Consider the following 12,115-nt stretch of genomic DNA (forward strand, 5'->3'; position numbering starts at 1 on the left):
TTTCATTAAAACCACATAAGTCCAAAATCCATCTTTATATCCAGAGACACAAAAATGGATAATTCATACCAGTGACAGTCACAGGCTTAAAGTGCATTTAAAATCATACGCGTTTCAACGGTCGTGCCGCCTTAGTCATTGTGATGCAAAATAAAAAATGATAAAATAGCAGATTAGACTAAAACATTTATCACTATTAAAATATTTAAAAATATTATTTGTGATAGATTCAGTTTAAAGTTCATCCAATTTAATGTTGTAAAGACAAAGGAATTCTGTGTAGTCCTATAAGCTACAACACTTCAAATACACATTAATAATCTATATTTGTTTTTACAGGGTCCTAAGGGAGATGCTGGGAAATCCAGTCTTGTGGAATATAATAGCAACCTCAGTGAGGCAATACAGGTGGGTTATCAGATATGGCAGAAGTATAATGTATCGCATTGCTCGCTTTGTCAGGGGCTTGCTTTTTTTAGATGCTAAAATAGCTTTACTTACCAGTGAAACACATCGGAGAATATTTCAGAATACAGCTCTGGCACAAATTAAGAGACCACTGCAAAATGTTCAGTTTGTCTGATTTGCTCTTTATAGGTATATTTTTGACTAAAATGTTAATTGTTCATTTATTCTATAAACTTTTGACAACATGTCTCCGAATTTCAAAGCAATACATTTTGTATTTTTTTTCTGAAAAGAAAAATGGTCAAAAAAAAAAAAACCCAGTGCTTTCAGACCTCAAATAATTCAAATAAAACAAGTTCCTAATCATTTAGAAACAACAATACTAATGTTTTAACTCAGGAAGAGTTCAGAAATCAATATTTTGTGGAATAACCATGCTTTTTAATCACAGCGTTTCATGCGTCTTGGCATGTTTGCCACCAGTCTTTCACACGGCTTCTGGCACAAAAATGTAAGCAGTTCTTCTTTGTTTGATGGCTTGTGACTATCCATCATCCTCTTGATTACATTCCAGAGGTTTTCAGTGGGATTCAGGTCTGGAGATTGGGCTGCCCCTGATAGGGTTTTGATGTGGTGGTCTCTTAATTTTTGCCAGAGCTGTAGTAACACATGCCACTAATGGTAAGGAATGCATGATCCATCATATGATTGTGGTGTCCCAGGATTAGAGTACCTGCTTTAGCCCTGCACCATGACATGACATAAAGATTAAACTTGTACAGGTGACACCTTGGAAGCAGAGGTGTTAAATAGGCTTTATCATTCTGCTCCATTGTGCAATTAATCCATATATAAGAATTTCAGACTTCTGCTTTCCCTTTTGCCTTTGAGGGGAATTCTACATACTTTTTCTTGGTCTCTAACAACTTGCTATTTCCCATCTTTCTCCCACGTGCGTTTCCAAAACGAGCCATACACAGGCTTAATGCAATTTAATTTAACAGATATTGATCTGCCATCTGCCTTAAATGCATAGTCCTTTGCTGAGTGACAGCACTGCCTACACAGTATGTCCTTTTATTGACTGTTACAAAAGTAAAAGACCCATCTTGGTTCTTAACCGCTTAATGACCAGAGATATTTTTGTTTTTGCATTTTCGTTTTTTACTCCCCTTCTTCCCAGAGCCATAACTTTTTTATTTTTTGATCAAAATGGCCATGTGAGGGATTGTTTTTTGCAGGATGAGTTGTACTTTTGAAATACACCATTGGTTTTAACATATCACATACTGGAAACCGGGAAAAAAAATTACAAGTGCGGTGCAATTGCAAAAAAGTGCAATCCCACAGGGTTTTTTTTACTATGTTTATTAGATGCTAAAACTGATCTGCTATTATGATTCTCCAGGTCATTACGAGCTCATAAACACCAAACATGTATAGGTTATTTTTTATTTAAGTGGTGAAAACAATTCCAAATTTTGTTTAAAAAAATTGCACCATTTTCTGATACCCATAGCGTCTCCATTTTTCATGATCTTGGGTTGGGTGAGGGCTTATTTTTTGTGCATGAACTGATGTTTTTAATGATACAATGTTGGTGCAGATACATTCTTTTGATCGCCCATTACTGCCTTTTCATGCAATGTTGCGGCGACAAAAAAAAGTAATTCTGGCGTTCTGACTTTTTTTCTCTTTTCTCGTTACGCCATTTAATCATCGGGTTAATTATTTATATTGATAGATCGGGCGATTCTGAACACAATGATACCAAATATGCGTATATTTGATTTTTTTTTTTGGTTGTTTAATTTGTTGTTTAATTTTGAATGGGGCGAAGGGGTAATTTGAACTTTTATTTTTTTCATTTTTTAAAACTTTTTTTTACTTTTGGCATGCTTCAATAGTCTCCATGGGAGATTAGAAGCTGCAGTACTTTACTTTGATCGGCTCTGCTACATACAGTCGATGATCAGATCGCCTGTGTGTAGCAGAAATACTCATTTGCTATGAGCACTGACCACCGGGTGGTCCTCATAGCAGTCTGACTATGACTACCATAGAGGTCTGCTGTAGACTTCTGGTTGTCATGCCAACCCATCGATGACCCGCAATGATGTGACGGGGTCACCGATGGGTGCTCTTCCTGGAAGTGCGAGTTAAATGCTGCTGTCAGAGATTGACAGCGGCATTTAACTAGTTAACAGCTGTGGGTGGATGGCGATTCCACAGGCGGCTGTTGCAGGCACATGTCAGCTGTATATATCAGCTGACATGTGCCCGGAAAGGTGCAGGCTCAGTGCCGAAGCCCGCACCAAACAGGGGGAGTTCGACATCAGCGTACTATTATGCCCGATGTCGGAAAAGAGTTAAAAATGCTGATCTTTTATATACTTTTTATTATTTATATACTTTTTATATTTGGTAACAAACCAATAAGTAGAGGACAAATATGTCAATGTCACATGCACAAATCATCACCAGTAAGCATCAATGATAAAGGACATCTGTACTGAGTTTCAAACTTGGAAATATTCAACGTCTTTGAAGAGATTCAGCTTTGAGCAAGTGCCTATGAATAATGAGTAAAAATAACTTCTGACATATCAAAATGACAAATAAATTGTGACAGAGGTCTCAGAGGGTAACGGGATTGTGCAAGTATAAAAAAAATGGGTCTGATTTTATTTTTTTTTTCCTACAATCAGCACTTTCCTTGTTCACGGATTGTGAGTATTACAGCTCAGCCCTGTTCAGCTTATATCATTTTCTTTTGGGTTAATTCACAGTTCAGTATAGCAGGTAACTGCCCCAAGACATGCAGGTCTCATGATCATGACCCAAAGATAAAAATAAGCATATTATTTCAGGTCAGAGGCTCCACAGTTTTATTGGGATTTGCATCCTTAATACCAGAGAGAAAATACAACTGCAATACTGTTTTGTAAATTACCCCTTATTTAGTCATTCTGTTCCTGAAAATAGGCAAAACGACAGTCAATATAGGAAACATTTTCTTGTTTTAGATAGGGCTTTCAAGGGAAAAAAATGAGAAAATATACAAATGGCTAAGTCAGTTTAAGGTATGCTAGAAAACAGGAGCACAAAATTACAAAAGGTAAATAAAGTAGGATTAAAGTGAACCTGCCACCCCCAAAATCGAGAGTGAGCTAAGCACACCAGCATCAGGGGCTTATCTACAGCATTCTGTAATGCTGTAGATAAGCCCCCGATGTATCCTAAAAGATAAGAAAAAGAGGTTAGATTTCACTCACCCAGGGGCGGTCCCGGTCCGGTCCGATGGGTGTCGCGGTCCGGTCCGGCGCCTCCCATCTCCACCAGATGACGTCCTCTTGTGGTCTTCACGCTGCGGCTCCGGTGCAGGCGTACTTTGCCCTGTTGAGGGCAGAGCAAAGTTCTGCAGTGTGCAGGTGCTGGGCCTCTCTGACCTTTCCCGGCGCCTGCGCACTGCAGTACTTTGCTTTGCCCTCAACAGGGCAGACAAAGTACACCTGCACCGGAGCCGCAGCGTGAAGACCAGAAGAGGACGTCATCCTATGAAGATGGGAGGTCCCGGACCGGACCACGACGCCCACCGGATCGGACCGCCCGCCCAGGTGAGTATAATCTATCCTTTTTTCTCATCTTTTAGGATACATCGGGGGCTTATCTACAGCATTCCAGAATGCTGTAGATAAGCCCCTGATGCCGGTGGGCTTGTTTCACCCTCGATTTTGGGGGTGACAGGTTCCCTTTAAGTATTCTATTAATGAGATGGATTCTGGTTAATGCTAACATGTCCATTATGTACTAGAGAGATAGAGCTAGAGGAAGACAGGATTAATACCAATAGTATTTTCAGGCTAAAGTACATTTTGGTTGCGCATAAAACATGATATGATGCCAAAATATTCTGTATACAAATATATATATACTGTAAGAAAGCAGGATGTGCGGTCCTGCAGAGCAAGTATGTGTGATGGAGATGGTTTTATTTTGACTGGATTTTGGTTCTGGGATTTAGTAGCAACCAAAAGAAATCAACCAACAAGTGCTTAGCACCTCTGGGAACTCTTTCAAGACTGTCAAAAGCCTTTCTACGTGTCTACCTGATTAAGTTGTTTGAGAAAATTCCAAGCGGGTGTAAAGCTGTCATCAGAATAAAAAGGGGGTACTTTGAATTTCCATATATGTACCTTTGCGGTTTTGCTGCCTTCAGTCTGAATTTGCAATGAGAATATTGCAATAAGAGCAAGGAAAACTACTGAATAAAGAGATGTGTCATAACTTTTGCCCAGTGCTGTATGTTTTTTTGCATGTGTATGCTTAGAGGTATTTTTAATTGTCTCCTATGAGAATGCTTTCATACCGCAGAATTGAAATTGAGGACAGAGTTTGTTTCTCAAAGATATTTCTTTTTTGCATTTACCGTATGTGTTGTAGTAGACTATATGCTAAAACACATTCATAATTAATTATTTGTCAGAAACCACAATGATTGTAGTGAGTAGTGACATAATCAAAGTACTGAAATCAATCGTGATCAGTCAAGCTTTCTAGCAATTCACCTTTTCTCTGGCATAACCATGGTCTCAATTAAGTTTAAACCAATACCTGATTACAAGGACATCCAGCACGTGAATTGACTATACAGAATATTTCTCACAAAATAATTATTACTGTCAGTGTTAGGATCATGGTAGTAGAAATGCCCCATATAGCAAAATTCTTGAAAAACTTATACTGACATGATTTCGTTTGTAAAAATCACTATTGATATGGTGGAAAAGGTAAGAAAAATATATACCCTATTCAAAACTCCTATCTGGAGGACATGCATGTAAATTACTTAGGTGCCTCACCGATTTTAATGCTAATTTGTGTAATGCTTCAATTACCACATGCTGGTGCTACAAGATGATTAAGCATTTGAATATTTCTTTAATTTTTTATTATGCTGCTACCATTTTAACAGAAAGTTATGTATTTTATACTTTTTGAAATGTTTTCTCTTTTCTAAAATGTTCTCTATAACACAAAAAGATTATGGAAAGGATACAGTGGGTACGGAAAGTATTCATACCTCTTTAAATTTTTCACTCTTTGTTTCATTGCATCCATTTGGTAACTTCAAAAAAGTTCATTTTTTTTCTCATTAATGTACACTCTGCACCCCATCATGAATAAAAAAAGATCAGAAATGTAGACTTTTTTGCAAATTTATTAAAAAAGAAAAACTGAAATATCACATGGTCATAAGTATTCATTCCACCACCATGTTTCACTGTTGGGATTGTATTGGGCAGGTGATGAGCAGTTCCTTTTTTTTTCTCCACACATACTGCTTAGAATTATCACCAAAAAGGTCTATCTTCATCTCATCAGACCAGAGAATCTTATTTCTCATAGTCTGGGAGTACTTCCTGTGTTTTTTAGCAAATTCTATGCAGGCTTTCATATATCTTGAACCAAGGAGAGGCTTCCATCAGGCCACTCTGCCATAAAGGCCCGATTGATGGAGGGCTGCAGTGATAGTTGACTTTGTGGAGCTTTCTCCCATCTCCCTACTGCATCTCTGGAGCTCAGTCACAGTGATCTTGGGGTTCTGCTTTACCTCTATCACCAAGGCTCTTCTCCCAGGATTGCTCAGTTTGGCTGGATGCCCAGGTCTAGGAAGACTTCTGGTGGTTCCAAACTTCTTCCATTTAAGGATTATGGAGGCCACTGTGCTCTTTTGAACCTTGAGTACTGCAGAAATTCTGTTGTAATCTTGGCCAAATCTGTGCCTTGCCACAATTATGTCTCTGAGCTCCTTGGCCACTTCCTTTGACCTCATGATTCTCATTTGGTCTGACATGCACTGTGAGCTGTGAGGTCTTATATAGACAGGTGTGCGCCTTTCCAAATCAAGTCCTATCAGTTTAATTAAACCATCTCAAGGAGGATCACAAGGAAATTGACAGCATGTGACTTAAATATGAGCGTCTGAGCAAAGGGTCTGAATACTTATCACCATGTGGTATTTCAGTTTTTTTTTATTAAATTTGCAAAGATTTCTACATTTCTATTTTTTTCAGTTAAGATGGGGAGCAGAGTGTACATTAATGAGAAAAAAATGGCCTGTTTTGAATTTACCAAATGACTGCAATGAAACAAAGATTGAAAAATGGGCTCTGAATACCCACTGTATTTATTGCGTATGTTTTTGTTGTTATACATTTATTATGTTTCTATTGAAAATAAGTGTTTCAAAAAAAATTAACACAATTGAATGTCATAATGTTATTTGACAAATTATGTATAAATCATATTTTTTTTTTATTTCCAGGGCCCTCCTGGACCTCCAGGTCCACCAGGATTAACAGGGCAAAAGGTACGTTAATTGAAAACAAACCCATATAATTAAGATTAACTTGAAATGTACTTTTTATGTTTTGCTTTGACTATTGTAGTTTCCTAAAGCTGCAATAATTACTTCTGTGATGGTTTAGGAATGATTATCCTGAGTATATATAATATATATACATCCAATATACAAAAACATTTATGGCACAAAATGTTAATAAATAAACATTTCATAATGTACTAACATTTCATTGGCATTATGCAGTGTTAGAAATTTTTATTAAAGTTTTATTAAAAAGTCTATCAGAAATTTGACATAAAACTGTTTGATACAACTATGAGATGCGCAAACATTTTGAGACTTTTTTTCAAAATTGGGCAGAACTTAGTGAAAGGGTGTGGCTGATTTCAGCTGAGAAATTCATCATATTTATGCCGCATAAATTACAACATAAATGTATTCCATTCCCTAACTGTAGCACATTTCTTACGCTGGTGTTTGGCAGCTGAAAGCTAAGCCACATTCTTAAAAGGAATCTGTCACCGTTTTTTTCTATGTTATCCGAGGACAACATAATGTAGGAGCACGGAGCCTGTTTACAGCAATGTGTCACTTACTGGCCTGGGTTTGCTGCTTCAATACAACCAGTGTTTTATAAACAGATTATTTATAAACAGGATATTATCACTACAAGACAAATGGCCTCCCCCATACTAGTCCAGCAGATTGGCAGCTCTCTTTCTCTATGCAGTGTACACAGAAAGCTGTGATGTGGGGTTATACACAGCTTAACAACTGAACTCTGCTAGATCTGCAACAGCTGTGATACTATCCTAACTTCTGCACCCAGTAAACTAAGCTGGAATCATGCTGCTGTCAGAGCAACAACCTGCAGAAAGATTCCCTTTAATGAGTTTGGCACATTTTACCCAAATGGACCCCTTGTCAAGAACGGTCTGCAAAATGCTAGTCTTGGTTACTTGGGGCCCTAGTATTTCTTTTAGGTTACATATTTTTAAATTTACATATTTATGACATTGTTTACACATGCCCAAAATTATGAACTAATAGGAAATATTACTATGCCATTGCCAGGCGTTTCTCTGCTAAATAGAGAATCTGTTTAAAGCAGTTTTTTGGTAACACAGCGAGGTACATTATCAATACTTTCTAATTCTTGGACAGCGCAAACTTAGACTTATGTTAAAATACGCTAAATATACTAGATTTGATCATGCTGCTTGACAAATCTGCCATATTTTAAGACTAGTTAAGTCTATAGCACCTATTTGTTGATTTATTTTCTGTCAGAAATTTGTCTCAAAATGTTGCCACAATTTTTGGTGCACAGTGTCGAACATTAGCCTATCTCCCTTTTCAGGAAGGCCACTTAACTTTTCAGCAAAATCATACTAACAAATGCATACAATCTGCAGAAAAGAGTCTAAAAAATAATAGATATTGTATAGGACCCGACAAGCAGCTTTTTAGATAATGTTACACCAGACTGTTGAGAGGAAATTGGGGTCTGTCTTATAGTACGAATATAGCTTACTGGGGGGAGGGCGGCAGTAATGGCGGTGGAGCGGGTTCACAAGAGGCAGGGTCAACGCTGCAGGAAGCTTGCGGCAGCAGGAATGGTGCAATGCTGCAGGCCCTGGGCTGAGAGTACGGGGTGTCCCAGTGGTGTGAGTAGGGTTGGACTGGCCCAAGGGAGAACCAGAGGATTCTCCAGTGGGCCCAGGCACTGTCACCTGCTGGCATACTGGCCAGCAGCTGCCTAGGGCACCCACTGATCCAGTGGCCCCCAGCCAGTGGCGTGTCGCTAAGAGTGGCACACCCAGCAGCTATGGGGCCCCTCAGCTGCATTGGCCTCCTGCAGGGCGGCTAACCCTGAGGGCAATCAGCGGGCAGGGAGTGATCCCTGCAGCTTGGCAGCAGAGCCGCAGGGATGCGATGGCATCCTGCTTCCTGCCCAGCACATCCTGTCTGACACAGCACGGCTGGATGACGTCATCATTCAGCATGCAGCTGTTTCAGACAGAAAGCTGCTGGCGAGGAAGATGTTTCCAGGATGCGGTGCGGCTGTGGGGAACGTGCAGAGAGGTGAGTGGTGCTGTGTGTCTGTCTGTCTGCGTGTGTATGTGGTGCAGTGCTTTGTGTGTGTGTGTGACAGAGTGGTGTGGCACTGAGTGTGTATTTTGTAGATGTGTGTATTGGAGATTGGCAATTATGTGGGTGATGGAGAGGGCAGTGATGGGGTGCTGGGGATATGGCAATGTTGGTGGTGGTAGAAAGGATGATGGGGTGGTGGGGGGAGTGTTGTGAATTCCGTTCTCGGGCTCCCTCCTGTGGTCATGAATGGTACTGTGTGAGTTTGTTCTTGGGCTCCCTCTGGTGGCCTTTAGCGATATTGCTGGGCTCAGCTGCTTCATTTCCTTCTATGCTGGGCCTATTTAACTCACCTGGACCTTCATTTGTTGCCTGCTGTCGGTGTATTCAGTCCTGACTCTGAGCTCTCCTGAATATTCCTTGTGACCAGTCTCCTGCTGGAGAAGCTAAGTTTGCTTGTTCATTTTGCTCATTGTTTCCTTGAGAACGTTTCTCAGTATATGATGAGTTCAGTCCAGCTCGCTTTTATGTGATTTTTTGCTTGCTGGTTAGTTCTGGGGTGCAGAGGGCACCCCTCACATCGTGAGTCGGTGTGGGGGTTCTTGTATTCTCTGCGTGGTTTATTTTTGATAGTTTTGTACTGACCGCACAGACTCCTATCTATTTTCTGTCTATCTAGTGTTAGCGGGCCTCATTTGCTAAACCTGTTTCATTTCTACGTTTGTATTTTCCCCTTAACTCACCGTTATTATTTGTGGGGGGCTGTCTATAACTTTGGGGTTATTTCTCTGAGGCAAGTGAGGTCTTTGCTTTCTCTCTAGGGGCAGTCAGTTTCTCAGGCTGTGAAGAGGCGTCTAGGTTTTTAGGTAATGCTCCACGGCTGCCTTTAGTGTGTTGGATAGGTTCAGGATTGCGGTCAGTATAGCTTCCACATCCCCAGAACTTGTCCTATCATTCTGGTTATATCTGCCAGGTCAGTTTTGAGATCCTACCACCGGATCATAACAGGGGAGGCAATGATGGAGGTGTTGAAATGGGCAATGATGGAGGTGGTGGACTGGGCAATGATGGGGTGGTGGGGAGAAGGCAATGATGGTTGTGGGGGGAGGCAGTGATGGAGGTGTTGAAATGGGCAATGATGGGGTGGTGGGGGAGAAAGCAATGATGGTTGTGGTGGAAAGAACAGTGATGGTAGTGGTGTAAAGGACAATGGTGGTGGTGAGGGAGGAGGCAATGATTGCGGTGGTAAAATTGGTAATGATGGGGGTTGTGGGGGAGAATGCAATGATGAGGTGGTGGAAAGGGCAATGATAGGGGTGTTGGGTGAGAAGGCAATGATGGAGGTAGTGATGAGGACAATGATGGAGTGGGGGGGAGAACAATGATGGAGGTGGAGGGGGGCCTCATTATACCCTATGAGGAGGGCAGCATTATACTTTATGAGGGGGCTACATTACATTCTGTGGGAGGGCTGCATTATATTCTGTGTGGGGGCTGTATTATTCTCTCAAGGCACTACATTATATTCTGGGGGCTACATCAAACTTTATGAGGGGGGCAGCATTATGCCCTATGAGGGGCTGCATTATACCTTATGAGGGGTTGTGTTATATTTTGTGGGGTGCTGCATTATACCCTATGAGGGGGGTTGCATTATATTCTATGAGGGGAGCTGCATTATTTTCTATGAGGGGGCTCCATTATATTCTATGAGGAGGGCGGCATTATATTCTATGAGGGAGGCTACATTATATTCTGTGAAGGGACTACTGTATATTCTATGAGGGGGCTACATTATATTCTATGAGGGGGCTGCTTTAGTTTCTATGAGGGGGCTACCCCCACCCATGCTACATAATTAAGACGTGAATAACACAATTTCCAGATTCATTATTGTGACTACCATTCGTCACACAATAATCATATCTACCTCCTTAAATCAGCCATATCAAATCACAGAGAACCGAAGGAAGCTTTTTTTCGTATAAAATTAATAAATCTTTATTGTAACAATTCCGACATTTAAAAACTACTTAAAAAATACCAGCACATAACACGGTAATGTAAGTGCACAAAACACAAAAGTGCAATAAAGACACCAGAAAAAGTGTAATGAGACCACCTGCATAAGTTAATTATGTCCCATATCAGCATAATGTCATTATACATATGGTGCAGACATATTGCTCTCATACTTGTCCATCAGAAAGGAACCATATTCCTCTAATAGACCCCTTTGAGAAAGCGAGGCTCACAGCAGCGAAACGCGCGTCAGGGGTGCGTGCTGAGACCCACCCGGCATCAGGTGAGACATGCTCTCTTTATGTGTCTATTAGAGGTTGCCTATATCTACCATGAATAAGGCATAAACTATTTTGGGCACCTGAATTTATCAACGGTATGATTTAAACCAGACTGTGATGCTGATTAATATTATATAGCAGGTGTTTCCCATATAGGAATATGGTTCCTTTCTGATGGACAAGTATGAGAGCAATATGTCTGCACCATATGTATAATGACATTATGCTGATATGGGACATAATTAATTTATGCAGGTGGTCTCATTACACTTTTTCTGGTGTCTTTATTGCACTTTTGTGTTTTGTGCACTTACATTACCGTGTTATGTGCTGGTATTTTTTAAGTAGTATATAAATGTCGGAATTGTTACAATAAAGATTTATTAATTTTATAAGAAAAAAAACTTCCTTCGGTTCTCTGTGATTTGATATAATTAAGACGTGTGCTACCTTATATTATGCCCTGATATTAGCGCGTTTTATCGCACAGTTGGTGGTCTTGTATTTATTTCTATGTAGCTACATAGTGGGCCCCAATAATTATTTTCTCTGGTGGGCCCAAGGTTCTTCAGTCCGACGCTGGTGGTGAATATGTTAAATCTGCATCGGTCAATTCCCGCCATGGATTTTCTCAGAGTATGGATGAGATGTCATAAAATCCCCTCCACTACACTGGTGCTATAACACATTGGCCTAGTGGTTAATAAACACCAGGGAACATTTATTATTGAGTTTGAACAAAAATGTGGGCGCCAACCCCTGCTATATCATTAAGATGTGTACTACCTTATGTTATGCCCTGATATTAGCATGTTATATCACACAGCTGGTGGTCTTGTATTTATTTCTATGTGGCTACATAGTGGGCCTCAAGAATGATTTTCTCTGGTGGGCCCAAGGTGCTCCAGGCCGACGCTGGGTGCGAGACAAGAGCCATTGATCTCCT

At 40.3% G+C, this 12,115-nt stretch overlaps 1 protein-coding gene across 1 annotated transcript in view; it reads left to right on the forward strand.

Moving 5' to 3' along the window:
- COL13A1 (collagen type XIII alpha 1 chain) overlaps positions 1-12,115 on the forward strand; it is a 388,678-nt gene that overhangs the window by 312,431 nt on the left and 64,132 nt on the right. The window contains exons 25-26 of the mRNA XM_077256280.1: positions 340-408; positions 6,737-6,781. Of these exons, the coding sequence (XP_077112395.1) occupies positions 340-408; positions 6,737-6,781 (114 nt within the window). The remainder of the gene's footprint in view (positions 1-339; positions 409-6,736; positions 6,782-12,115) is intronic.

This window comes from Ranitomeya variabilis, chromosome 4 (genome assembly GCF_051348905.1).
Source record: "Ranitomeya variabilis isolate aRanVar5 chromosome 4, aRanVar5.hap1, whole genome shotgun sequence".
In the NCBI taxonomy this organism is placed as follows: Eukaryota; Metazoa; Chordata; class Amphibia; order Anura; family Dendrobatidae; genus Ranitomeya; species Ranitomeya variabilis.